The following is a 25,181-nucleotide window of genomic DNA, read 5'->3' on the forward strand; positions in this document are numbered from 1 at the left end:
GTATCAATATGTCAGCTGTAGGAAAATATACACTTCGTTCTTATGTGGAACAAAAACCATGTTGCCTCCTGTGGACTTTAACATAGGAAGAAATTGCCTTGTGATATTTCTAATGATATTCTTAAAATAAACCTTACTCATTAGAATATATAAAAGCTGGATTCATACAAGTCTTTCTCTAAAGGAGGAGGGGAAGGGATGGGGATGAGGAAGCAGCAGCCACAATCATCAGAAGCGTTCAGTGCAGGAATAAGAGGTAAAACCACACCAGGCATGCCCATCTCGACAGGCTGCTGAGTACACGGAGGACACAGCAGGACCTGGAACCCCATTTTTTAAAAAATAGACCCTAGAAACTCTAAGATGCAAACAGATTGACCCAAATATGCAAACAAGATGGAGTTCAAAAGCAAGTTTGACTCAAGCTCTAATGTGAAAATATTTTCATTTTTAGATAACTTGCCAACGATAGATGAAGAATTATGGAAATGTAGCCAATCCTTAATGTCAGCCCAGTCCCCACCTACTTTATGAAAGAGTATTTAAACCAAGGGAGAATTGTTTAAAAGCAGCCCAGATTTCTGTGGGTTTTCCCTTTTTTCCTCCTTTACTTCTCTTTACCTTTGTTCCTCTTCTTTGGTTTTCCAGGCTCTTGTTTATCTCAAAGAATAACTATAAATGTTAGCAGTGATTAATATCTTCATCAGCAGTTTTCTGGTGTGAATCCCAGATGACTTTCTCATCCTTTACTCAAGTGTTTGTTTATGGATGTCAGCAAATGACCTCTGAAAGAAGTGCAATGTTCTCTTTAAAAAGGCAACACTTAACACCCGCAGTTAAGATGAAGTCATACATGCAGATATTCATTTGCCTTTTCTTCCAGAAGCAGGAGAAATTTTATGGCCTGATACTTTAAGAAGTTAGAATTTTGTTAATATATATGCTCTACTAATATCAAATATTATCAGTCTTCCAGTTTAACTGCAGCACAATGAATTGTTGTAATTTCAAATGCATTCTTATTAACAAGAGGGATTTTATTTTAGGTAGGATGAGTGTTTGGGCATTGAGAAATCAAGAGCTTGATGGAATTTTAAAATGGCTTGTTATTTTAAAGAAGTTATGTCTGATTCATCATGTGATCTAGTTTATCATGATTTCTAATGGGAAGAAAGAAAATGAAGACCTGTTCATCATTTTTTGGGTAGTAAATTCCCAAGAATAAATATTCATAAGTTGTATATTATAGCAATCTGAACTTTGGGAGGGAAGTTATGTTTGTTTTTTTTTCCAGCATCAGTTTTGGCCATTTAGACATATTAAAAGTACATTTCATTGGCTTACTTATTTATATTAAAAATAACTCCCCAATTAAAATGTATTCCATCATTGACACCAAAATTGGACTGATTGTATGTCTACCGTTTTTGTTCTTAGTTGATTACAAGATTGTCTCCTACCCCTCCACCAAGTTGTAATCACCTTGAAATCTGAGACTACCTTATTCATTTTCAGGCTTATAAAAGCCTAGCTCAGGGCTTGTTTCAGGCATGTTCAGTACATATTGCTGAGTGTATTCCGATTACTACTACTTTGTTGCCATTTTTACTGGCAGTGTTTTGGTAGTCTTTTAAAATGAAACTTTTAACAGTTTGTACCAGTATCTAGAATTAAAATGGATCATGTGAAGAAGGTTACATTTTAGAAAGAACATGACATTTGAAATCAGACTTGAATCAGGCAATCTAGGAGGTCAGTGTGTTTCAAATTGCAGATCAGGATACCTTGGGTATAGTTAGTGGGACATGTCCAAAATGTTTTTAAAGTAATAAAATACAACCTTTTAAAGAAATAGACTAAGAAAAGACTAAACATTTCATATTAGTTCAAGAGTCTCTTTGTTTCAAAGATAGATGTGTGTGTGCTTTTGCATGTGTGTGTGTGTAATATGAAACAGGATCACAATTTAAAATGTAGATTGCTGCCCAAAAAAGCTTTAAAAAAAAGTAAGCTTTAGGTATTTGAATATTTCACAATAATTCTGAGCCTTTAATTTCTTATCTGTAAAATACAGTCAATTATAACTCTTTTGAAGGTCCGTTCTAGGGGCTAAGAATACTAGTATATGTAAAGTACCTTACATAGCTCCTGATTTACATAGGAGACATGCAAAACGTGTTGCCCTTTATTAAAATCCATTTGAAATTTAGTTGATTGGGATTTATTCACATGTAAACAGGATTGAGTCAAGATTTTAAATCCATAAAACTAATTTTCAAAATACTTTCTGATTTAAAAGATAATGATCTTAAAAAATGTACCAGCAAGGACATTGCTTAATTAATTAACTCTTTATTGATTTTTCTTTGAGATAATTTATTTTCAGTTCAATGAAAGTATTTTTAAGTTACCAGTCCATCTAGTGAAGTAATATTTTTAAAAGCTGGAATATGTCCAAAGGAATGCAGCGGATATTTTTAGGTGGTTTCAAACTTATCCAGTGAGGAACAGTTAAAGAATCTAGTGAAAGCCTATAAAAGAGACTCTTTCAGATGACATTTATTTCCATATTAAAATGGTTGTCTCATGACAGAGAAATGTGTTCTTGACAAAGGGAAGAATAAAGACCAACTTATTGGAAATTATGGATTAATAGAGTTCAATTCAAACCAAAACTCAAAAAACAAAGACTTGAGTCTGATCCAAAAAACATCATAGTCACATTAGAAGTGACCTTGCTCTGAGAAAAGCGTGTGTGTGATGGGATTTGATATCATACAAAGTGTCTTTCTAATTTAAATACTTGGTGATTTTTGATTGACTTTCATGGGTTAGATATCCTGATACACAGTACACTCAACCTTGGTCAGCCCCATGTGACATGTGCAAATGAGATATGTTTTTCATATAAATGGATCTGAAAGCTGAGTCTTGCAGAAAATACTGAGGAGTTTGCAAATTTTTATCCATGAAGGAATCCAAGCATTTATCAGTTCAGTTCCCGTTTTTCATTGGTGCTTAACTGCTGATCCCTGGCTGTACTCTGAATGTCTTCCTTTACTTTGTCAACTACTTTTGTCTTTAGTACTTAATTAGAAAGAAAAGTAGAAAAAATGTCTACTCATTGGTCATTTTTAGTAACTCTATTAGATGTAAAGTGAAAGTGAAAGTCAGTCACACAGCCGTGTCTGACTCTTATGATCTCATTTACTGTAGCCAGCCCAGCTCTGTCCCTGGAATTCTCCAGTCAAGAACACTGGAGTGGGTTGTCATTTCCTTTTCCAGGGGATCTTCCAGGGATTGAACTTGGGTCTCCTACATTGCAGGGAGATTCTTTACCAACTGAGCCACTAGGGAAGCCCAGATGTAAGCCTTGGTGCAAATGTAGACAAGGTTGGGAAAATGATATGAGCACAGGAATTCTATAAGAAAGAATGAAAAATGAAAGTGAAGTCAGTCGCGTCTGACTCTTTGTGACCCCATGGACTATAGTCTACCAGGATCTTCTGTCCATGGGATTTTTCCAGGCAAGAGTACTGGAGTGGGTTGCCATTGACTTCTCCAGGGGATAAGGAAGAATACTGGGAGGCAAATTGATGATAGCTGGAAGGAAAGAGGAGACAGTATAAAAACATAATGAAGAATCCGATCAAGAAAGGGAGACCTCCAGGATAGTTTTTTTCTGTAGCCTTTGGAAGGGCTTTGGGTGGCTTTAGAGCTTGTTGGGAAAACAAATAAAGGATATCCTAGTTCATAATGTAGTCTTAGTAGCTAAAAATGACTCTCCCATCTAAAAGAGCTTATAGATGAGAAATCTGAGGTGTATTATGTGTGAACTGATTTGCCTAATTAATGTGATGAGTTCACTCACTGGAAAAGAGTCTGATGCTAGGAGGGATTGGGGGCGGGAGGAGACGGGGACGACAGAGAATGAGATGGCTGGACGGCATCACCGACTCGATGGACATGAGTTTGAGTGAACTCCGGGAGTTGGTGATGGACGGGGAGGCCTGGCGTGCTGTGGTTCATGGGGTCACAAAGAGTCAGACACGACTAAGCCACTGAACTGAACTGAAGATCAGAATATATTTTTGACTTTGAACCCTGTGTTCTATTAATAATACTAGTCTTAATGAATTGTTGTTGTTCAGTTGCTAAGTCATATCCTTACTGAGCCATGGACTTCCCTGTCCAGGCTTCCCTGTCCTACATTATCTCCTGGAGATTACTCAGATTCATGTCCACTGAGTCAGTGATGCCATCCAACAATCCCATCCTCTATCACTGCCTTCTTCACCTTGGCCTCAATCTTTCCTTAATGGAGTACTGCCCTGAAACATTTTCTGTGAGTCTGAAGGCCTCAGGCAGCTGAAGCTTTTCTCTGAGGTGTTATAGCCATGGATTGTAATTAAGTCTGGAATATTCCATTTCCCACTATCGGCAGTAATGGAGAGTAGCTTTGTCAGAATGGACCGTATTGCTGAATGCGGCCTTAGAGATCTCATTCAGAAATTTTCAGATGTTATTTTATAAGTGAAGCCCTTTGTTCAAACCATACTTATGTAGTAACAGCTTAATATATAAACCCAGAAAGATAATCCAGGGACCTAGACACTGCCTGCCCTTGACTCTCATTCCCACCACAATTTAACCACTAGGTTCCCAAGAAGCATAATTAAAAAAAAAAAAACAACTACTTGATTGCCTTTCGTTTATGACCAGAATTTCTTGGAATGTAGAGGAGAGAGGAAATTATTTAGGACATCCTGGGAGAAAAATTCACTCTCTCAAGTATGGCAGAAATAGCCTTTTAGAATGAATTGCAGTGAGCATGCCTCCACATGTGAAAATGTGGAGATTAGAAGTGAGAAGTGTCCCCAAACATTTATATGTATTAATCAACTTGAGTACAATTGACCAACCATTTCTAGTACCTTTCCTAAAAAAAAAAAAAAAAGTCAGTGAAAATAAATGTATTCCCCTAAATATACAATCGACTGCTGATTCAAAATAGTTTTGCGTTGGTGCATTGTAGCATCTGCTGCAATGGCTTTCTCCAGGGAATTCTGCAAAAGAGCAACAGGTTTGGACAAGCCATCCTATAATTTCCTTGGACAGCGTCTCCAAAGAGGTTGGTTTTCCTTTCATGGATTATCTGAAAATCAGTCGGGGCCTCTAGAGCCTTCTCAGGATAAGGTTCAGTGATTTTTGGATGAGGGAAATGGATGGACCAAGATCAATCAATCATGGTTTACATAGTGATGGCTCTGAGAACTTAGTCCCAAGGCCAGGTTTAGTGGTTACTGATGTTTTTAATGATTGCATGGCCAGTGAGCTCATGTCTTATAAGTTCCCCAGACCTGAGACTCCCTCACGGTGATAGCATATATAGAGCCTGTTTCAATGCTTTTTCCGCCCCGAATCCATGACTGAATGTTTAATAGCATTTGCTATTTCGTTATCTGAAGACTCCTCTGGCCCCATCCCACTTACCAACCTAGCACATGGAGGTAACTCTCCCTCAGGAAGGAAGGGAGTCTGTGTGCCAGATGTGCCGATCACCAGCACGTTTCTCTTAAGGTCGATGGAACACTGATGTCTCCTGAGCATATCCAGCCCGAGAAGCATGTCCATGGGCTGCTCCTCCAGTATAGAGAAAGAGCACTGTAAGAAGTCGCCTTCGATCTGAATCTGCGCTAGGTGGACTCGGCCGAGAATTCGCTGTGTGCCCACGCCTTTAGCTACCCCAGCCCACCGCCGATCGACCAGCCGTATGATGTTGCATCTCTCGGCACAGACTTGGTTCATGATGGTCATCTGGGCCCCCGAGTCGACGAAGGCCTTCAGAGGATGCCCGTTGACCTTGCAGTTGATGTAGAGCATGGCCACCTGGCCGAAGCTCTCCGGCGCCTCTTCCATGGCTATGCTCATGTTCTCCTCGATGTTCTGCTGCCGGATCTCCTCCTCGATCTTGGCCTGGGCCTCCAGATCGAACGGGTCAGCCGAGAAGAGGCTCAGTCGCTCTTGCTCTCTCAGCGCCCTCTCCCTTTGCTGCTCCATCAGGACCTGGGAGAAGCTCTCCAGGTTTCCGCTGAGCAGCGCTTCGGCCAGGGCAGGGTTGCGCTCCTTCAGCAGGGACAGGTCGTGCGGGCTGGACAGCAGCATGCTCCGGACCAGGGCCGGGCTGTCCAGCCCTTGACCCGGGCCCGCCTTCTCCCCAGAGCCGCGGCGGCCGGAGTGCTGGGCCGACTGGGCGCGCTGGTGCGGCCGGGAGCCGGACGTGCCAGGCAGGGCGGGCCCCGCAGGCTCCACGCGGGAGAGGCCGGCCGCCTGCCCGGGGGAGTGCGGCCGCGCAGCCTCCTTCTGCAGTAAAATGACCATGTCGCCGTCCTTGAGGCCGTAGGAGCCCAGGGAGCAGTGGTCGTCAATGAGGAGCCGCTCCATGTAGACGATCTGGGTCTCCTCGGCGGGGATGCCGGACTCCAGCTCACAGAGCACACGGAAGTTGTGAAGCTCAAAGTCGGGCCTGACCTGCAGGGAGAAGGTGGCCTCGGAGAGGTCCCTCCGCACGCAGTAGACCGTGAGCAGCATGGCCCGGGCCCGGGAGGGCCGAGTGGACAGCGGGCATCGGGCGGCTCGCCGGCTTGACTGGGGCTGGCCTCCGTGGACGGCTGGGCTCTTCTGTGGCGTGGTGTCTTGTGCATTCACCTCCCCAGGAGACACAGCCACTCACCGGTCTGGGGGCCGCCTGCCAGCCTCGGTGTCTGCTGCTTGGCCGCGTGGAACCCTGCGCGTGGAACCCTGCGGGGGCGTTTGTGTTCCAAAGTCCGTTCGTTTGTGTGCTGCTTGGAATTTAGACAGCTTGTTCCCATAGAAACAAAGTCACTTCAGTCCATTTGGTTCTAAGGCTAGTCCTTCAAAGCCTATTTGACCCGCGGTCTGAAAATGATTGTTTAAGCTTTCCCTCAACAACATATTAGCATTCTGTTCATTTGAGAATTGTATTCTATGGACTTTTACTTACCCCCCAAACAATGACTACTTGTTTCCTACATGGCAAGTATCAGGCTACATGGTTGGTATAAAAAATGATGGATGGGACATGGTGCCTTCCCTTGAGGATCTCATATTCTAGGGGTAGACTGATGGGAAATGAGTAAATCACAATTCTGGAGGTCAGTACTTTCAGACGTGTTCAGCATGCCGAGGGAGTCAACGAAACAGAGGATGTCTCTCCAAAGAGGAGACAGGTGGGTGTTGAAGGATGAGTACTCCCCAAGTGAAAAGTGGGGAGAGTCACTCTAGACAAAAAGGACTGTATGCATAAAAGCAACAATGCATAACAAGGTCTGTTCTTTCCAGGGAAACGTGATACATTAAATGTAATAGGAGAAAGGTGTCCATGAATTTGAATGGCAGGCTGTGAAGCTGGAAAAAATTCATTGGAGCCAATTTATAAAGAGCCATATATGAACCCAAGGAATTTAAGCATTATCAATAAACAACCCCACCCAAAAAAAAGGTGGGGGAAAAAAAGAAAAGAAAGAAAATGGAAAGGATTTGAAGCAGGTCTTTGTGATGTTTACTTGTTTTATTAATTGACTTAAGGAAGAGTTTTCTCACAACAAGTGAAAGATGTGATTTGGCAGGAGGGTCAGCTAGAGATTTTCTCAATGGCTCAAAGAGGAAGCTGTTGCTGGAAATGTAAGAGGCAGTGCTGAATTATAGTGTTTCCTGAGTAGAATGTGTTTACCCGTTGTATGTGGGAGCAGAATTGTGTGGAAAATACAGACGTTCTCTAAAACGAGAGACTCTTTGGAAATAAGTCATTACTTTGAACGGATCAGTGAGATGAACCTAGAGAAGACCAATTTGACTTCAGTTCTGTAGGAAAGAACTTCCCTGGTGGCTCAGACGGTAAAGCGCCTGTCCCTATATCGAACCGGGACACCCAGGTTCGATCCCTGGGTCGGGAAGATCCCTTGCAGAAGGAAATGGCAGCCCACTCCAGTATTCTTGCCTGGAGAATCCCATAGATGGAGGAGCCTGGTGGGCTACAGCCCATGGGGTTGCAAAGAGTCAGACACAACTGAGCCACTTCTCTTTCTTTCTTTCTGTAGGAAAAGGCAAGGTACATGCCCCCCTGCCTCACACTCTGGCCTGAGGGCACAGCCCCACTCCGTACTGGGCTTGAGACACAAAGGCAGGGGTAACATGGTCCTTCAAGGCAATGGAGATCAGGTAGAAAGCCCTGAGTGCCAGTTGTTTTTCTTTGTGTTTCACTGTGTGTTTCCACTGCAGAGAGGTCGTGTCTTCCTAGCTTGGTCCTCCCAAGTGCACTTTTTTTTTTTTAGTTTATTTGTTTTAATTGGAGGCTAATTACTTTACAATATTGTATTGGTTTTGCATACATTGACACGAAGATGCCCCGGGTGTACATGTGTTCCCCATCTTGAACCCCCCACCTACATCCCTCCTCATACCATCCCTCTGGTTCATCCCAGTGCACCAGCCCCTAGCATCCTGTATCATCCAAGTGCACTTTTTTATGAACCAAAAGATAATTGACATCCTCTGCCTCATCCCCTCTCCTTATTTCAAGTCTTGTCAGAAGACCTACATTGTTACTTAGAGAAAGATGTTACATCAGTCTGAAGAATTTGGAGAGGGGTTCTGTTTCATGTGTCTATCTCAGATGGAAGACTATATCTGCACTCATTGCTCTAATTATCCTAAGGTTTCATGCTCACGTTCAGTTACATTGAGAATGTTGGCCAGATGCCTACTGTGTATGGAGAATGTGCAAAGTTTAGGGGGCACACATAAATAATGTTAAATACAAGCTGTGTTCTTAAAGGAACTCGGTCTAAAATAGAGGATATGCACACATATACCTACACATTGGGAGTTAAAAATACCACAGAATCTGGCAGAACATGAGAGAAATTAGTAGACTCTGTAGAACAAATGCAGAATATGGATAGGACTATTGGGCATGGAAGGCTCCCTGAAAGAACTGAGTTTATGACGATGACAAGTTGGTCATGTGGGAGTAGGCTAGCAGGGAGAACAAGGCCGAGAACACTGCCTGACTTAAGAGGCTTTAGCTGGAAAGGCAGCACCTCATGACAAGGAGGACTTTACAGAATTTTAGGAGAAAAAACCTAGCATCATAATGTTCTTGTGGAAATCATGAATTATTTAGAATTATCTTTCACTCTTTATGGAGGTGGATGGCCCTTTGGCCTAATAATAATAAGTAATAAATGTCTTCTATGGTTCTTAGTGTCCAGATAAGCCCATCAGAGATCAGTAATGGTTTCTCCTGAGTTTGGGAACAACTGTAATGAAGATGCCCTAGAGAAGGGATAGGCTACCCACTCCAGTATTCCTGGTTTTTCCTGGTGGCTCAGAAGGCAAAGAATCTGCCTACAAAGTGGGAGACCTGGTTTCAGTACCTGGGTTGGGAAGATCTCCTGGAGGACGGCATGGCAACCCACTCCAGTATTCTTGCCTGGAGAATCCCCATGGACGGAGGAGCCTGGCAGGCTACAGTTCATGGGGTTGCAGAGTCAGACATGACTGAGCGACTAAGTACACACGCACGCATAATGTGAGACATGTTCATATGCAGATTACTCTGCTAAGGAGCAGATGAGAAGTTAGTAGGGCTCACATTCCATATTCCTTTCCCCCTACCCAACCAGCTTTGAACCATGGTTCTTAAAATATTGATAAGTCATGAAGGTAATAATAGGGCTTTTGTTTTTTTAAGCAGTGAATAAAATTATTTATGCAGAACAAGTCTTTTTTTTTTTTTTTTTAGCAAAGCAAGTACTCAGAATTCACATCAAAAGCAGCCAGCATCTTTTTTCATGTTGCCCTGCCTTGATACTGAATGTCATTAAATTTTATGTAATATCTTTTATTATCTTGTAATTCTTTACTTTTGGTGTCATTTTGAATTTATGTGCTTTTTTACCTTTTACTGAGAACACACAGTGGAAAACAAAGAGACTCAAGGTCTAGCCAATTAACTGTCATCATTCTATAGACCACAGGATGTCAGGATTGGCAGGGAGCCTTCAGATTCTGTGGTCCAGTCACTCATTCAGATCTTAAACCTCGGTTGCCAAATAGTCTGGAATCTGAAAAGATAAATACAGCCTCCTGTTTAGTACTTCAGTTTGTGTCTTCTTTGAGTTTTTTTTTTTCATTTTACTCAGTATTACTGGTGTTTCAAATACTATATAATTTTCTTATCTCAAAATTTTAATTAAAAACATCTTCTAATTATGTAATAAACTGGGGAATCATCTGGAATATATAAAAATACTCATAAATGTAAAATATGTTAAATCTATAATCCTTATTGCACAGATCACTTGGAAATGGGAGCTCTGAATTATCTAGGTGTGCTTATCTGGATAATTGAAGGTTATTGCAACTTTTCTTTAGGAGATTTTGTGAAGTATAGTCCCTTACTTTTCTTCCCTGGTAAGTACAATGTAGGAACATAATTGAATCTTTCTTTGATAAGTGAGACTCCCTCAAGGTCTCAGGGCTATCACTCAGAAAATCAATTCTCATTGTATAGCCTAAATACCCATAAAATAGAAAAGATGACACTCATTTCATACTGGCCAGTAAATAACCGCCAAATTATTTTCTGAAGTAAATCCATAATAGTACGTTTTGTAATTTGCTTCTTTTAAAAAACATAATGCAGCAAAATTCCAGATGATTAATGGTTCCACTTAGTACAGTGAGTTGATGTTTAAAGTACCATCTCTTGCTTTACAGAGCAAAATAAATGTTTTCTATCTGAAACAATAACACAGCAACATGAGTGTCATTATGTAGTATATGTAATAATTAAGCTGCATTAAGCAAATATATTAGCTTGCTATATTTTGTTTCCTTTAAATATATGCCTGATGTTACTTTAAAAATACAGTGTAACTGAGACTTATTAAAACAGTTATATCATCACTTGAAATTTTCAATGCCATTTGAGGGAAGATACAGAATTTTTAAAGCTGTATTCATAGGCTGAGCAACTGAGTTTCTCACTGTTTTCATAGGTTAAACAACTTTTCCCATTTTCCTGTTTACAATACAATATTGTGCCAGAACTGCCAGTAATGAATAACATTGATTTCTTCAGGAAGCTAATCATTTAATAGATACATTAAAATGCTGCTCTGGTGGAAGTTCAAGCTTTTATTAGTTTGTTTGGAGGTTTTCCCTAATAAAAAGGCTTAGCATTACCCATTTTTGAAACCTAAAGACCACAAGACCTCTTAAATATATAAACTGATGTATAATTGAAGAAACTCTGAGAAATTAGTATGTCTCAACCTGCTGGGAACTCAGCTAGTGGTTTATCTTTATTGTAAGAAGACTAAAGAGTGTGAACAGAAGACCTACACATACATGTGTACACATGGTCCACGCACATGCACGTGCTTGGAGAGAGGGCAAGAGCACCCTCAGAATGTGTCAGTCATCTGGAGGATGCAGTGAAGATGATGTCACTTTCCAACAGGGAATCCTTTATCATGCCTTTATTTGTTGCTTCACTTCATAGCATAACTTTTTAACATTTTATCGTATAAAGAGATGCATTTTAAGGTATATGCTGTGTCTTGAAGGTAATATAAGCTCTTGTTAACTTTTAGTGTTTTCAATACATATACTTTCCAAGTCTATATATACATGTGTACATTTTCATTTTTAAGAAAATTTGCTGCTACAATTTTGTACTTTATGGTCCCTTTCAATGTGTTAAGGATAGGAGAAAATATTCTAATCTATGGGATGCCCACCTTGTTTATTGAAGGTTTGAAGATTACTTATATTTTGTGATTGTTTATAGATTAAATAAAGTTAGTGTAATGAATTAAAAAACTGGATAAAAACAATTTATTAATGTAACTTTGTGGGTGATGGTTACTTGTCTTGGGACCTCCCAGGTGGCCCAGTGGTAAAGAATCTGTCTGCCAATACAGGAGATGTGGGTTCCATCCCTGGGTTGAGAATATCCCCTAGAGAAGAACATGGAAACCCACTCCAGTATTCTTGCCTGGAAAATTCCATGGACAGGGGAGCCTGGTGGGCTACAATTCATGGTGCTGCAAAGAGTCAGACACAACTGACCACACACACTTTTCTTAAATTTCAGAGTACCTTAGATAAGGAATGTTTTTATTTTCATATTTCTGCTGTGAGAATAATCGTGTAAAACAAAATCTAACAGTAATGACAAATTGGGTCTTTTTTGAATTCAGCTGTGATTGAGGAAAATTATTCAAACCGTTGTTATTGTTTGTTCTTTTACAGTAACTTGTAATCACCTCATCCCAAAAGCAATGTCACTGTAGTTTAGAAATACCAGTGGAATCTATTTATAAGTTCAAATACACTTCAATAGTTGTAATTTAGCTGTGATTTCTATACTCTTCTGTATTGTCCTTCCTGTACAGTTAGTCCTAATTGGAAACCATGGAAGTGTCTCGACTCAGTCCAATTAGTTACAAAAAATATGTGTTTAGAAAGTTATGGATTTGTTTGGTTAGTTTTCTGCCATTTGAAGATGAGCTCAGGAAGCATGTTAATAATTTCTCATAGTAAATATTTAATGACTACATCCTATGAGCATGTCAGTGGACTTGGGGCTTTGAGGACAAAGATGAATAGGACTCACTTTTCTCCAAAGAACAAGGTAGCTAGTAGGCCAGATAAGACTCATGCACTTTGGATCATTTTATATAACAGAATGTAGTAGAAGTTGTAATAGATGTGTGAATAAAATGCTGTGCTTGCTCAGAGAAGACAAAGCTTACTTGTTTCGGTGAGGGGTACAGGAGTGAGTAGGAATATGTAGAAAACTCTCTGGTGAAACTGTTCCTGAATTCAACTGAAACATGACTTGGTCACAGCCATAGTTAAATTTTACCCAGCTGACTTTGGAGAAATAATGCTTTGTTCAATGTGTCACAACGTGAAAGTGAAAAGAAAGTGAAGTCCCTCAGTCATGTCCGACTCTTTGCGACCCCATGGACTGTAGCCTATGAGGCTCCTCCATCCATGAAATTTTCCAGGCAAGAATGCTGGAGTGGGTTGCCCTTTCCTTCTCCAGCCGTATCATAGCATACACTTGACTATTTTCTCCTCGAACACACATGCATTTTGCTGTTCATTGTTTCCCCTTGTAAATGGTATTATTGGAAGGATACAGTAGGATGTTAGGACTGGTGCAGGGAAGGAATAATAGTCTAGCTTTCTCCCCAACCCTAGCATTCACAAAGTCACCCGCACAAACAAACAGAATGAATGTCCGTGTTTGTTTCTGTATAGAGCCTGGCTGGTTGAGCTAACAGTCAGTCTTTATTATGAGGAAAAGCCAATGCAGTTCCTGGGTTGACATCTGCATAGATCCTCTTCTTGCTCTGCTTTAGAGTCAGTGAAGATTCTTTCAATATTTTGACATTGTGTGCTTGTCAGGCTTAGTTTACGTTACTCTCCAGCCTGTAGAGATATTTCATTAGGAAATGTGTAGCGGCTGCATTAGGAATTTCCAAATGTCCTTGTAAGTGCTTTTAATGTGGATGCGTATAATTAGTTAATATTATAGTTTAATTTTTTTTAATGTCTTGATGCTATACACATACATGGATAATATAACTGTTCTGAAAGTAACCAGTTTCTGCATTGTCCACATATATTCACTCTGACACATGAAACCTCTAACTCCCCGGTACATGCATGCAGTCCCTGTAGGAAAGATCTGAAGATGCCTCCAGTCAACATACATGCCACCCCAAAAGCTAGCTGTGTAGCAGGTCACTTCATTTATCATGACCTTTTGAGCCAAATTGACTGGATACACGTTTCCTGTTAGGACAGAGGTATATGGTAAAGATCTCAAATAAATATAGAAGCCCATTGTACCACAACAACATGGCCGTTTGAATATTTTATGAATTATATGCTTGATAGGTTTCTGCAACTGTCTTAGGCAAAATTTCTAGGTTATTTATATAGCTTTCTCTATTCTAAACAGCAGCTGAGTTAATTGATCACCATGGTAATTAGCACGGCTGAAGCCCATCTGTCTATAGAATTTAATTGTATTCCAACCATGAAAATGAGAAAGCCTGACAAACAAAAGCTTCAATTAAAAAAAAAAGCAAATAAAAGAGAAATCAACTCACCTATTTTTCCCAGATAAATTAAATTTAGCAGTTTAGCTACAAGGAGACTTCTTTCTGAGGCCATCTAAATGATGTCAGGCTCAGAGAATCTCCCTCCTTATTATCAGAATGGTTTGGAGGTGTTACTGTCCCCCTGGGCTCTTTCTCTGTTTTGAGAGACGTGAGGCTCCCAGCCCTGTCCTCTGTTCTGTTGTCATTTCCATTCCACTTAGGAATATTCTGTTTCGCTCAGCTCATAAAATGTGTTTAACTGCTGATATGCTTTTGTTTACTCATATGTTGGTAAAGTATGTCAGTGCTGCTTATTCACAGAGCATGAACAGTCTCTCTTTGGAACCCTCCAAAGGACATGAACCAATCAGAGAAATCACATACCCTGGCTTTCCAAATAAGAGACCCAATTTCAGATGCTAAAGGGAAAGAAGATCAGATCATTGATTTTTCTTTTTCTTTACAAACTGTACATGAAGTGAAACAGAAAGGTCTGTGGAAACCCTAACTAAATTGTTTTTCAGGCTTATTTTTTCTGTATTTCCTTATTTTTCTTCAAAGCAACTTACTATTAATCTTGAACAAAGACATGGTTTGATTTCATGTTCTTACTGTAGTATGTTTCATCTGGAATGTAGAATTGTGGTGGGCCCTTCATGCCTGTGGCTAAGAGACACTAGACCAAATGTTTCAAGGATAACTCATAAATTACTGCTTATACAGCATGAAATATACTGACATTAGATTGACATCAAAAAGTGGATCCCCACTGAAATCATGGTTGCTGATATTAAAGTTGAACTCTCAGATTATGTCTTTGTAGAAAATTTTAAATCAAGGAAGATCATAAAATCCTGAATTTGCAGTAAACTAGCCTGAATAAGAAGGCAATGGCAAGCCACTCCAGTACTATTGCCTAGAAAATCCCATGGATGGAGGAGCCTGGTAGGCTGCAGTCCGTGGGGTCGCTCAGGGTTGGACGCGACTGAGCAACTTCACTTTCACTTTTCACTTTCCACTTTCACACATTGGAGAAGGAAATGGCAACCCACTCCAGTGTTCTTGCCTGGAGAATCCCAGGGACGGGGGAGCCTGGTGGGCTTCCGTCTATGGGGTCACACAGAGTCGGACACGACTGAAGTGACTTAGCAGCAGCAGCAGCAGCAGCCTGAATAAACAAGCAATAACAACTTCAGATAGGAGGTATACTTTGTGTTTGTTGGGATGGATATGTAGCCAATTTATCTAGGAGTTAGCATCAGATCTCTATGTTCTTTTTTATAGTCTTAAGTAGATCATTTCTTTATGGTATTGAATTCTTCATCTAAAATATCTGAGATGATCCTAGATATAAGATACCTCAATAAAAGAAAAAATTTATCTTATAATAAAATAGGCTCTTGGTGAATTAGTTCTTACAAATAAGGCTGCAAGCTCTCTTCTTTGAAAATATCAACTCGTTCTGCCTCTGTGACCAAAAAACATCAAAACACAAGCATTTAAAAAGATCTAGTATCAAAAATTTAATCAAGTTATATTATTCTATCCTTTTATAAAGCAACAATATTCTATATCTCGGGTAGTAGACAGATAGTCACACACACACACTCACAAACTGGGTTGGATACACAGTAAGATAGAAAGCCTTTACTTTCTTTGAAGTAAAGAAAGCAGGGCTTATGCTCATTGGGTTTGTCACATTCTCTGAATGTCCTTGGGCAAAGCATCTATTTCTCTGAGCCTCATTATCCTCTTATATAAAATGGGGATGATGGCAATGGTCTCTTTTCCATAGGATTTTGGTGTGGGCTTAATGGATAACTTGAATTTGTAAATAGAAAAACATTCTACCAAATCATTCAGGGCATTCACCCTGAGTGTTGATTTGCTTAGCTCTGTAAATTACAAAGAGGGTTTGGTTTTTTTAAAAAAGGCCTTTGAAGAAGGTACATGAAATGAAGCTCTCTTTACTGTTCCATCTAACACATGACCTTCCACAATAATAATTCCAAGTCATAATTTATGGGAAAAACCATACTCTCAGCATCCACCTCAATGATTCGGTTGCTTACTAACTAGACTTATCTTTCCCTCAATGAGTAGAAGCAATACTTGACAACACAGAAATGTCAAGGAGAATGGAATTTATATATCCTGAAGGTGATATGCAGATTAATTTTAACTGCTAATTGACTTGAACTGGGTGCTGTTGTGCTTTTAGAACCATCCCTACTCTCTTCAACTTGCACTTTAGGCTTCCCAGGGTAGTAGCAAGAGTCTGTCACTAGCCTGTTTAAAAATCCCAAGAAGTAACCTTTAAGCGTTGAAAATAAATCCATTCAGAGTTCTTTATTTCAACAACTTATTCACTGTCATTTTGAACCAAAGCAGTCTGTGAGCTGTTCTTGCAGGTTAAAGGAAGTAGACAACAAGTGTCTGCTTGTAAGGTGCTTACAGAATTATTGAGCAGACAGAACACATGAAAAGACAATCCATTCACCATAATTAAATCCCATGGACGGAGGAGCCTGGCAGGCTGCAGTCCATGGGGTCGCGAAGAGTCGGACACGACTGAGCGACTTCCCTTTCATTTTTCACTTTCACGCATTGGAGAAGGACATGGCAACCCACTCCAGTGTTCTTCCCAGATAAAGACTGTCTGCACCCATAACCTTGTCTCAGTGTTCAAGTCCAAGGAGAAACAATCGTAAATGAATTTGAGCTGGGGGATTGGTGGTGGTTAAATATTTATCTGTTACATTCTGTGTGGTTTTATTTCAGTCAGTTCTTCTGGATTCTCAAGAAAATCCAAGTACATTTTATAAAAATATAAACACCATGGGCTTACACCTTACATCATCGGGTCAAAATCTTGCTGCCTGGATCTGGGTTCAAAGTAGCCGTGGCATTTTTACTATTTCTACATATTCTGTAATGGTGTTATCAATTGTTGCTCTAAATTGTCTGATTCAGATTCAGAAGTGCTCTGTCAGTTAAGCTCACAGTTTTATGTATTTTGTAATTACAGTATATAACAAAATGTAGACAGCTTGGTGTAAGTCTTGAGGGTATGCACTGCCCATGTACTGAGATTCAGTTCCCCACTTTGAGGCTTTTACTTCTGTGCATAAATTTATTTATATTTTAAACAAGTGTCTTAGTGTTGATATATTGTTGACTCCTGAGAAGCATGGCTAACATTGGTTTGTGGGCTTATTTTTAAGCATCAATCACATTATGATACTTGACTAAGGATGTGTTCCATATTCTGCATGCAAATCCTTGAGATCAGTTCTTCAGCAGAGCTTATACATATTTGATACTTATGTGTGCAAATTGGTAATTTGTGTGCACAATTTGACAGAGGTCTTATGTGTATTTCTTGTTGTTTTGACAATATTAGCAAACATTAGAGACACTGATTAAGTATCAGTAATTTGTATGCAATCCAGGTGGCTTCCTGTGGTTCTTTGAAGAAAATTCATATTCTCTGACCAAGTTGTTCTACATTTGAAATATGTATCCAATGGCAGCATGATAGGTAATGAATGAAAGTGCTGTTTCTTTTGTGTTTGTCTCATATTATCATGTTCAAATGTATTCTTAAAGCATATCCTTGAAAATACTCTTTTGATTTAGCTATTTTATCATCAAAATTTATAGCCCAAGATGAAAGTTTCCTGACACTAAGTGCCAAATTATGTATTTTGTGAAACCTTTTTGTTCACAAGAATCATAGTGGAAAGTATCTCTTCACCCAAGTGATTTTTATTCCTCATAGCATTAGTTAATGTTATAGTACCATACATGTATTCAAGTTTATGAGGTTGTCAAAAGCAAAGATGTTGAAGGTACATTTGAGATAATATTAACACTTGTCACAAGTTTGTACAATCTGGTTTGGTTAGCAATATTTCTATAAAACATGGCCAGTGTGGTAATTTCACTCTGAATATGACTTTTAGATATGATAGGAAAATAATTTCAAAGAGAATTTCTGCAGCAAATGTATAAGTTGTAATAGGCATTTAGCCAACATATAAAATTTCATCTGAATGTCCATGGTGGCTATACTCATTCGTTGTAGAAAAAGAAATGCTGAGCGTCTGTTTAGCACATCTCTAGATCATTTTATATAATTTCTGGTCTATGGCTACATAATGTGTTTCAAGGAAAAGATACGTAACATTTGTTAACAGTGAATTGTCTTTGCATAATATTAAGACTAGACATTAGGAGAAATTGTGAAATTTACCAAGAATGAATCAGTAGTGTGCTTTTTTGTTTAAAAAAAAAACAGAACTATTGATTAAAGAATTGTGTCATCTTTTTCTCGTTGTACTCAAATTTAACACTTCTTAAATATTACCCAAGAGGTACGAGCATTTCTAGAATGATTATATATCTATCTTAGGTGAGTTGAATGAGATGAAAGAAACTTTGCCTTAATTGAAAAAGGATGATTGGATATGTTCCTCTCAAGAGCTTCCTGAAAAAGACAGAATTCTATTTGAAATGCATTAGAGCAAAGAAGTTTGTAGTTCAGAAAGATGTAAATAAAACACTGCTCCAAAGACATTTTTGTTGCTTACTTGCAGCTGTTATTTACTTGAGATTTTGGTTATTTAACTGTACTTTATTCCAGAAGATATTCAAGATCATAGTTGTGGCAGATTTTTAATTACATACAAAGCTATACAAAGCGGAACATTTCACCCTGGGGAACACCCCAGGATGGCTGGAGCCACTTTATTAAGTGAGCTGCTGCAGTTGGCTCTGGTTGCTAAATCAAAGGTTTTATTTATTTACTTATGTTTTATTCCTTTGGGCAATAGTTGTTCCATAGTTTTCATTTTTGACTAACTGGAAGTACAAACAAATAAACCTTTGACGAAATAAAAACAGTTTTTTACATTTTTATATAGTTATTACCCAAATAGTATTGAATAGTATACAGGAAACTTTAACAACAAAAATGGCCTGTAAATTTAGTGTATTTGTACAGACCTAAATCTACCTAAGTACTTGATAAGGTTCATATATATACACTAAATTTTAGTGTAACATTATGAAAACAAAAACCTAGATAAAATATTGTTTCACATTTTTAAAAATCTTAAGGTCATATTTTTCTTTACTTGTGGAGTTGTTGGAGCCATCTATTTTGGAAATTGACTTAGGAAATTGGAGAGGTAAAACCTATTTCACTCTTAGTGCTACAGAAAGTATATGTTACTATAATATCACACTCTAAATAATAATTATGAAAGCAATTTCTATAAGCAGTCCTGTTTGTTCAGCCTGTTCAAAGAAGCTACATAAATTAATGCAGTTGTCTCTCTCAGCTGTTGAGCCCAGCTATCCATTTTGGACATGGGATCCATTAAGTTAGAACTTGAAAGAAAAATACAAAGAACAGTAGTAAGTCAGTTGAATCTGATTTAGAGTGGCTATTTTAAGGGAGCAAACTGAAGACAACTGTAACTTTATATATAAATACTATTAGCTGAAATTTTTTCTTTAGTAAGCGGTTGAAGTTTTATATTTCAGTTCAAAACCTTCTTCTTTCAATAACAGATTTCCGGTCTTTGCACGTTACATTCTGTTCTTGCTCCTTTTGTTCCTCACTGGGGAAGAAGATAAGGAAGAATGGTCCTTCCTTATATCAGAGCCCTGATGGGGATCCTCAGAACTTGTGAAATCAGGAGTTTTTAGAATCTGTTGAATGAGCTACTTATAAACATAGTCTACTCACACTTTTCCAACACTGTTCATCTCAGCAGCCCTCCTCCACCTTGACTCTTAAAAGTTTCCCTCTGTATAGACATTAAATAGCTATTTGCAGAATAATCTGTGTAATAACTGTCCCAAAACTCAGCGACTGAAAAGAAAAATTGTTTGTTTTCGTTCATGTGTCTGGGGTCAGATGTATCTTGACATACGTAGACTAAACTTGTACGGTGTTTACCCCCTAAGTTCAGGTCGGATCTACATCTGTCCCTCAGCCTTGGTAGCCTAACAGGCTACCCAGTACATGTGTTTCTTCGGAAAGTAGCAGAAGCAGACACCTGGAGAATCCCAGGGATGGTGGAGCCTGGTGGGCTGCCATCTATGGGGTCTCACAGAGTCGGACACAACTGAAGCGACTTAGCATCAGCATCAGCAGCAGCAGCAGAGATGGCTGAATAGAAACAAAGTCCAAAGTGAAAGTGAAGTCGTGTCCAGTAGGCTCCTCTGTCCATGGAATTTTCCAGACAAGAGTACTGGAGTGGGTTGCTATTTCCTTCTCCAGGGTATCTTCCCCACCCAGGGATCAAATCTGGGTCTCCTGCATTGCAAGCAGATGCTTTTACCATCTGAGCCATGAGGGAAGCCCCCAAATAGAAACAAAGGATGACTCCTATGTCCTAGGCTCAGAATCAGCACACCAGCACGTCTTCCTGAATTCTACCATCTCAGTCAAGTCATCTTCCCAAGTGTAGCATAAATGGGACAGAAAATGAAGCAGTTGACTCAAGAGCAGGGATCCCCAACCAGCTGGTCCTCAACCTGTTAGGAAGCAGGCTGCACAGCAGGAAGTAAGCGGCAGGCTAGTGAGTGAAGGTTCATCAATTGCTTCCATCAGTCGCATTATCCCCTGAACCACCCCCCACCCCCCACTTCCATCTGTGGAAAAATTGTCTTCTGTGAAACCAGTCCCTGGTGCCAAAAGGTTGGGACTGTTGCAGAATACTCCAACTAATTTAGGCTAGTGATTCTATAAGTCAGACTTCAGAGAATCAGTCTATTTTTAGGTTTCCCTGGACCAGTGTAGCTCAAATGTGATCCATGGACCTGCTGCCATGCCAGGAACACTTTGTTCATAGTCTACACATGAAGAAGATTAACTATGGCCCTGAGTGCATTGTTTGGTTTGGTAAAATTGTTTTTTTAAAATAGCAAGACATTTTTGACAAAGGAAGCAGTATGTTGATTTTCAACCCAGTTTAGGCTCCTCATCACATAGCAGACAAGCACTTTGAATAGCCTTGCCTTGAACTTTAGAAAAATGAATCCCTTAATCTAAGATTTTGATTCTTTCACTAATTATAGATCCAGAACTGAAGTTAAAACATAATGAATTCAACACCTATGTACTGGCATTGATGGTCGTATCTTTTTAAAACTATTCCATTAATAGTACAAATGCATGCAAGAAATAATATATTAGGATAGATATGAAACTTGACAGTTATGTAAAGGGGTAAGAAAAAGTGAGTTTAAAATATGATCATATCCTAAGCTCTGTACTCTTAAAATATAGTCATTTTTCTAGATCTAAATAGAAAAATATGCTTTCAATTGCCTTTTTAACATATTCTAGAAACATTTATTGTGTTTCCTGATTTTGTATAAGGTACCTATCAGAATCACTGACTCTGTGGACATGAGTTTGAGTGAACTCCGGGAGTTGGTGATGGACAGGGAGGCCTGGCGTTCTGTGATTCATGGGGTCGTGGAGAGTCGGACACGACTGAGCGACTGAAATGAACTGAACTGAACTGAACCTATCAGAATACAGCTGTGATACAATAAATGTGAAGTGAAAGTCACTCAGTCGTGTCCGACTCTTTGTGACCCCATGGACTATACAGTCCATGGAATTCTCTAGGCCAGAGCCACTCCCTTCTCCAGGGGATCTCCCCAACCCAGGGATTGCAGGCGAATTCTTTACTTATATACTTTGTCATAGATATGATCTCATTCATATTATTGAAATATTTTTCCATTCTTTAATTTTAATTTAAGAGCTATCAATAAATCATTTGTAATATCTTTGGGAGGTTAAATGGATAAAGTAAGTTTATACTTTATGAGGTTTATATTTTCAGTGTTATGTCAATAGTCACAGTTATCTCAGACTTATTAGGAAAAAAATTAATGAAATAGCCCTGGGGCCTAACATTCCTAGAAATTGTGTCAAGAAAAGTCATACTCAAAATATTAAGTGTATATCTCCGTCTCTACATTTTATTACATATTTTATTTCTTCTCTTTGAAATAATAAATTGAACCGTGCTTCACCATCCTCCAAATTCCTAAAATGTTTGCTGCCTAGAAATCATTGTTTGTTTACTTCTTTATGTTATTACTCTGTCAGGTTAACTAAATGGCATTTCTTTCATTTCTGGTTTATATTTTATAGTGTTGCTGTGTCTTTTTGCCTATTTGTTTGTTTTTGGTCCTTGGAATCCTGTAGATAGACAACTTAATGGCCTCAATATTTGCAGACAAAGAAACTGTCATTTTAGGTAATCTCCTCAAAGACACACAGCTAGAAAGTAGTACAGAACATTCCCTTCAAACACACTTATTTTTAAGAAAGTTCATTCACTTTATCCCTTTTGCAGTTCAGTTCAGTCACTCAGTCAATGTCTGACTCTTTGCGACCCCATGGACTGCAGCATGCCGGGACTCCCTGTTCATCACCAACTCCTAGAGTTTACCCAAACTCATGTCCATTGAGTCAGTGATGCCATCCAACCATCTCATCTTCTGTCATCCCCTTCTCCTCCTGACTTCAATCTTTCCCAGCATCAGGGTCTTTTCCAGTGAGTCAGCTCTTCATATCAGGTGGCCAAAGTATTGGAGTTTCAGCTTCAACATCAGTCCTTCCAATGAACACTCAGGACTGATCTCCTTTAGGATGGACTGGTTAGATCTCCTTGCACATAGAGGTGGCAAATATAACATGTGTATGACCATTTATCCCCCTTTCATACTCAGGGTAGGTGCTAGTAATTATATACAGTAGTCTTTCCGCTAGAGCATACATGCAGTCTTAGAAACCTTCTCAAAGCTCATAAGGAAAAGACTCATAAGTGTTTTGGAGTTGGCATTCAAAATTAAATATATTTTATTTCCATATTACTTTTTTAGGATTTATGTCTTTTGTGTTTCTGCCCTATAATATCTACTATTGTACTTTACACAGAATAATAAAGATTAAATAACTATGCTGGAAGGAAAGTTATGACCAACCTAGACAGCATACTAAAAGGCAGAGACATTACTTTGCCAACAAAGGTCCATCTAATCAGAGCTATGGTTTTTCCAGTAGTCATGTATGAGAGAGTATGTGAGAGTTGGACTATAAAGAAAGCTGAGCACCAACAAATTGATGCTTTTGAACTGTCGTGTTGGAGAAGATCCTTGAGAGTCCCTAGAACTGCAAGGAGATCCAACCAGTCCATCTTAAAGGAAATCAGTCCTGAATATTCATTGGAAGTACTGATGCTGACAACAGACTGGTTCCAAATAGGAAAAGGAGTAGGTCAATGTATATTGTCACGTGCTTATTTAACTTATATACAGAGTACATCATGAGGAACTCTGGAGTGGAAGAAGCACAAGCTGGAATCAAGATTGCCAGGAGAAATATCAATAACCTCAATATGCAGGTGACACCACCCTTATGGCAGAAAGTGAAGAGGAACTAAAAAGCCTCTTGATGAAAGTGAAAGAAGAGAGTGAAAAGGTTGGCTTGAAGCTCAACATTCAGAAAACAAAGATCATGGCATCTGGTCCCATCACTTTATGGGAAATAGATAAGAAAATAGTGGAAACAGTGTCAGACTTTATTTTTGGGGGCTCCAAAATCACTGCGGATGCTGATTGCAGCCATGAAATTAAAAGATGCTTACTCCTTGGAAGGAAAGTTATGACCAACCTAGATAGTATATTAAAAAGCAGAGACATTACTTTGCCAACCAAGGTCCATCTAGTCAAGGCTATGGTTTTTCCAGTGGTCGTGTATGGATGTGAGAGTTGGACAGTGAAGAAAGCTGATCGCCGAAGAATTGATGTTTTTGAACTGTGGTGCTGGAGAAGACTCTCGAGAGTCCCTTGGACTGTAAGGAGATCCAACCAGTCCATTTTAAAGGAGATCAATCCTGGGTGTTCATTGGAAGGACTGATGCTAAAGCTGAAACTCCAATACTTTGGCCACCTCATGCGAAGAGCTGACTCACTGGAAAAGACTCTGATGCTGGGAGGGATTGGGGGCAGGAGGAGAAGGGGACGACAGAGAATGAGATGGCTGGATGGCATCACCCACTCGATGGACATGAGTTTGAGTGAACTCCGGGAGTTGGTGATGGACAGGGAGGCCTGGCGTGCTGTGATTCATGGGGTCACAAAGAGTCGGACATGACTGAGGGACTGAACTGAACTGAACTGAACTGATGCTGAAGCTGAAACTTCAATAGTTTGGCCACGTGATGCAAAGAACTGACTCATTGGAAAAGACCCTGATGCTGGGAAAGATTGAAGGCGGAGAAGGGTATGACAGAGGATGAGATGGTTGGATGGCATCACCGACTTGATGGACATGAGTTGAGTAAGCCCCGGGAGTTGGTGATGGACAGGGAAGCCTGGCATGCTGCAGTCAATGGGGTTGCAAAGAGTCAGATTTGACTGAGTGACTGAAATCAACTGAATAATTTATGGTTAAATGGGTGTAAGTCACAATGTGGTAGAATTTGATTTACTGTAAGGAAGAATGTTTTCTTTTATTATCATTGAATAATTTATTTCTAGATATTACTCGACCTTGTCTGTGCCAGGCACTGTGTTATGCATTTGATACTCAAGGATTAATTCATTCACTGGGGCCTGAAATGGAGACAGAAAAGGACACACCATAGCAGACAGGATGTCTGCCCAATGATGGGTTATAATCGTTTCTGGAAAAGCTCACCACTGGGGAGTAGGGGCTTCCTGGGCACCTACTGGATTGCTATTCACAAAGAAAAGGGTATCGCAAGTGGCTGGACCCCCAAAATACATCTTAGTTTACAGAAGCAAACCTGCAGGAGTACGTGTCATAGCTTTGACTGCAGGGTTTGCAAATTCTGGTTTCAAATTTGCAAATGAACGTACTCGGTCACCAGATGGATTAACTGCTTGTCTTGTCTTGTACTGCCTCCTCACATG

The 25,181-nt window shown here is 39.5% G+C and overlaps 2 protein-coding genes across 3 annotated transcripts in view; one reads left to right on the forward strand and one right to left on the reverse strand.

The window, feature by feature from the left end:
* PDGFD (platelet derived growth factor D) overlaps positions 1 to 25,181 on the forward strand; it is a 279,429-nt gene that overhangs the window by 132,255 nt on the left and 121,993 nt on the right. The window lies entirely within an intron of this gene.
* Positions 5,401 to 6,707, reverse strand: DDI1 (DDI proteasomal shuttling factor 1). The gene has a single exon (XM_055422856.2). The coding sequence runs from the start codon at positions 6,589 to 6,591 to the stop codon at positions 5,401 to 5,403; it is 1,191 nt and encodes a 396-aa protein (XP_055278831.2). The 5' UTR covers positions 6,592 to 6,707.

This window comes from Moschus berezovskii, chromosome 14 (assembly GCF_049115385.1).
Source record: "Moschus berezovskii isolate FMDL1 chromosome 14, NW_MosBer_1.0, whole genome shotgun sequence".
In the NCBI taxonomy this organism is placed as follows: Eukaryota; Metazoa; Chordata; class Mammalia; order Artiodactyla; family Moschidae; genus Moschus; species Moschus berezovskii.

Coding starts and splice junctions, on each gene's coding strand:
- DDI1 (XM_055422856.2), bottom strand. CDS start 6,591: ATGCTGCTCACGGTCTACTGCGTGCGGAGGGACCTCTCCGAGGCCACC.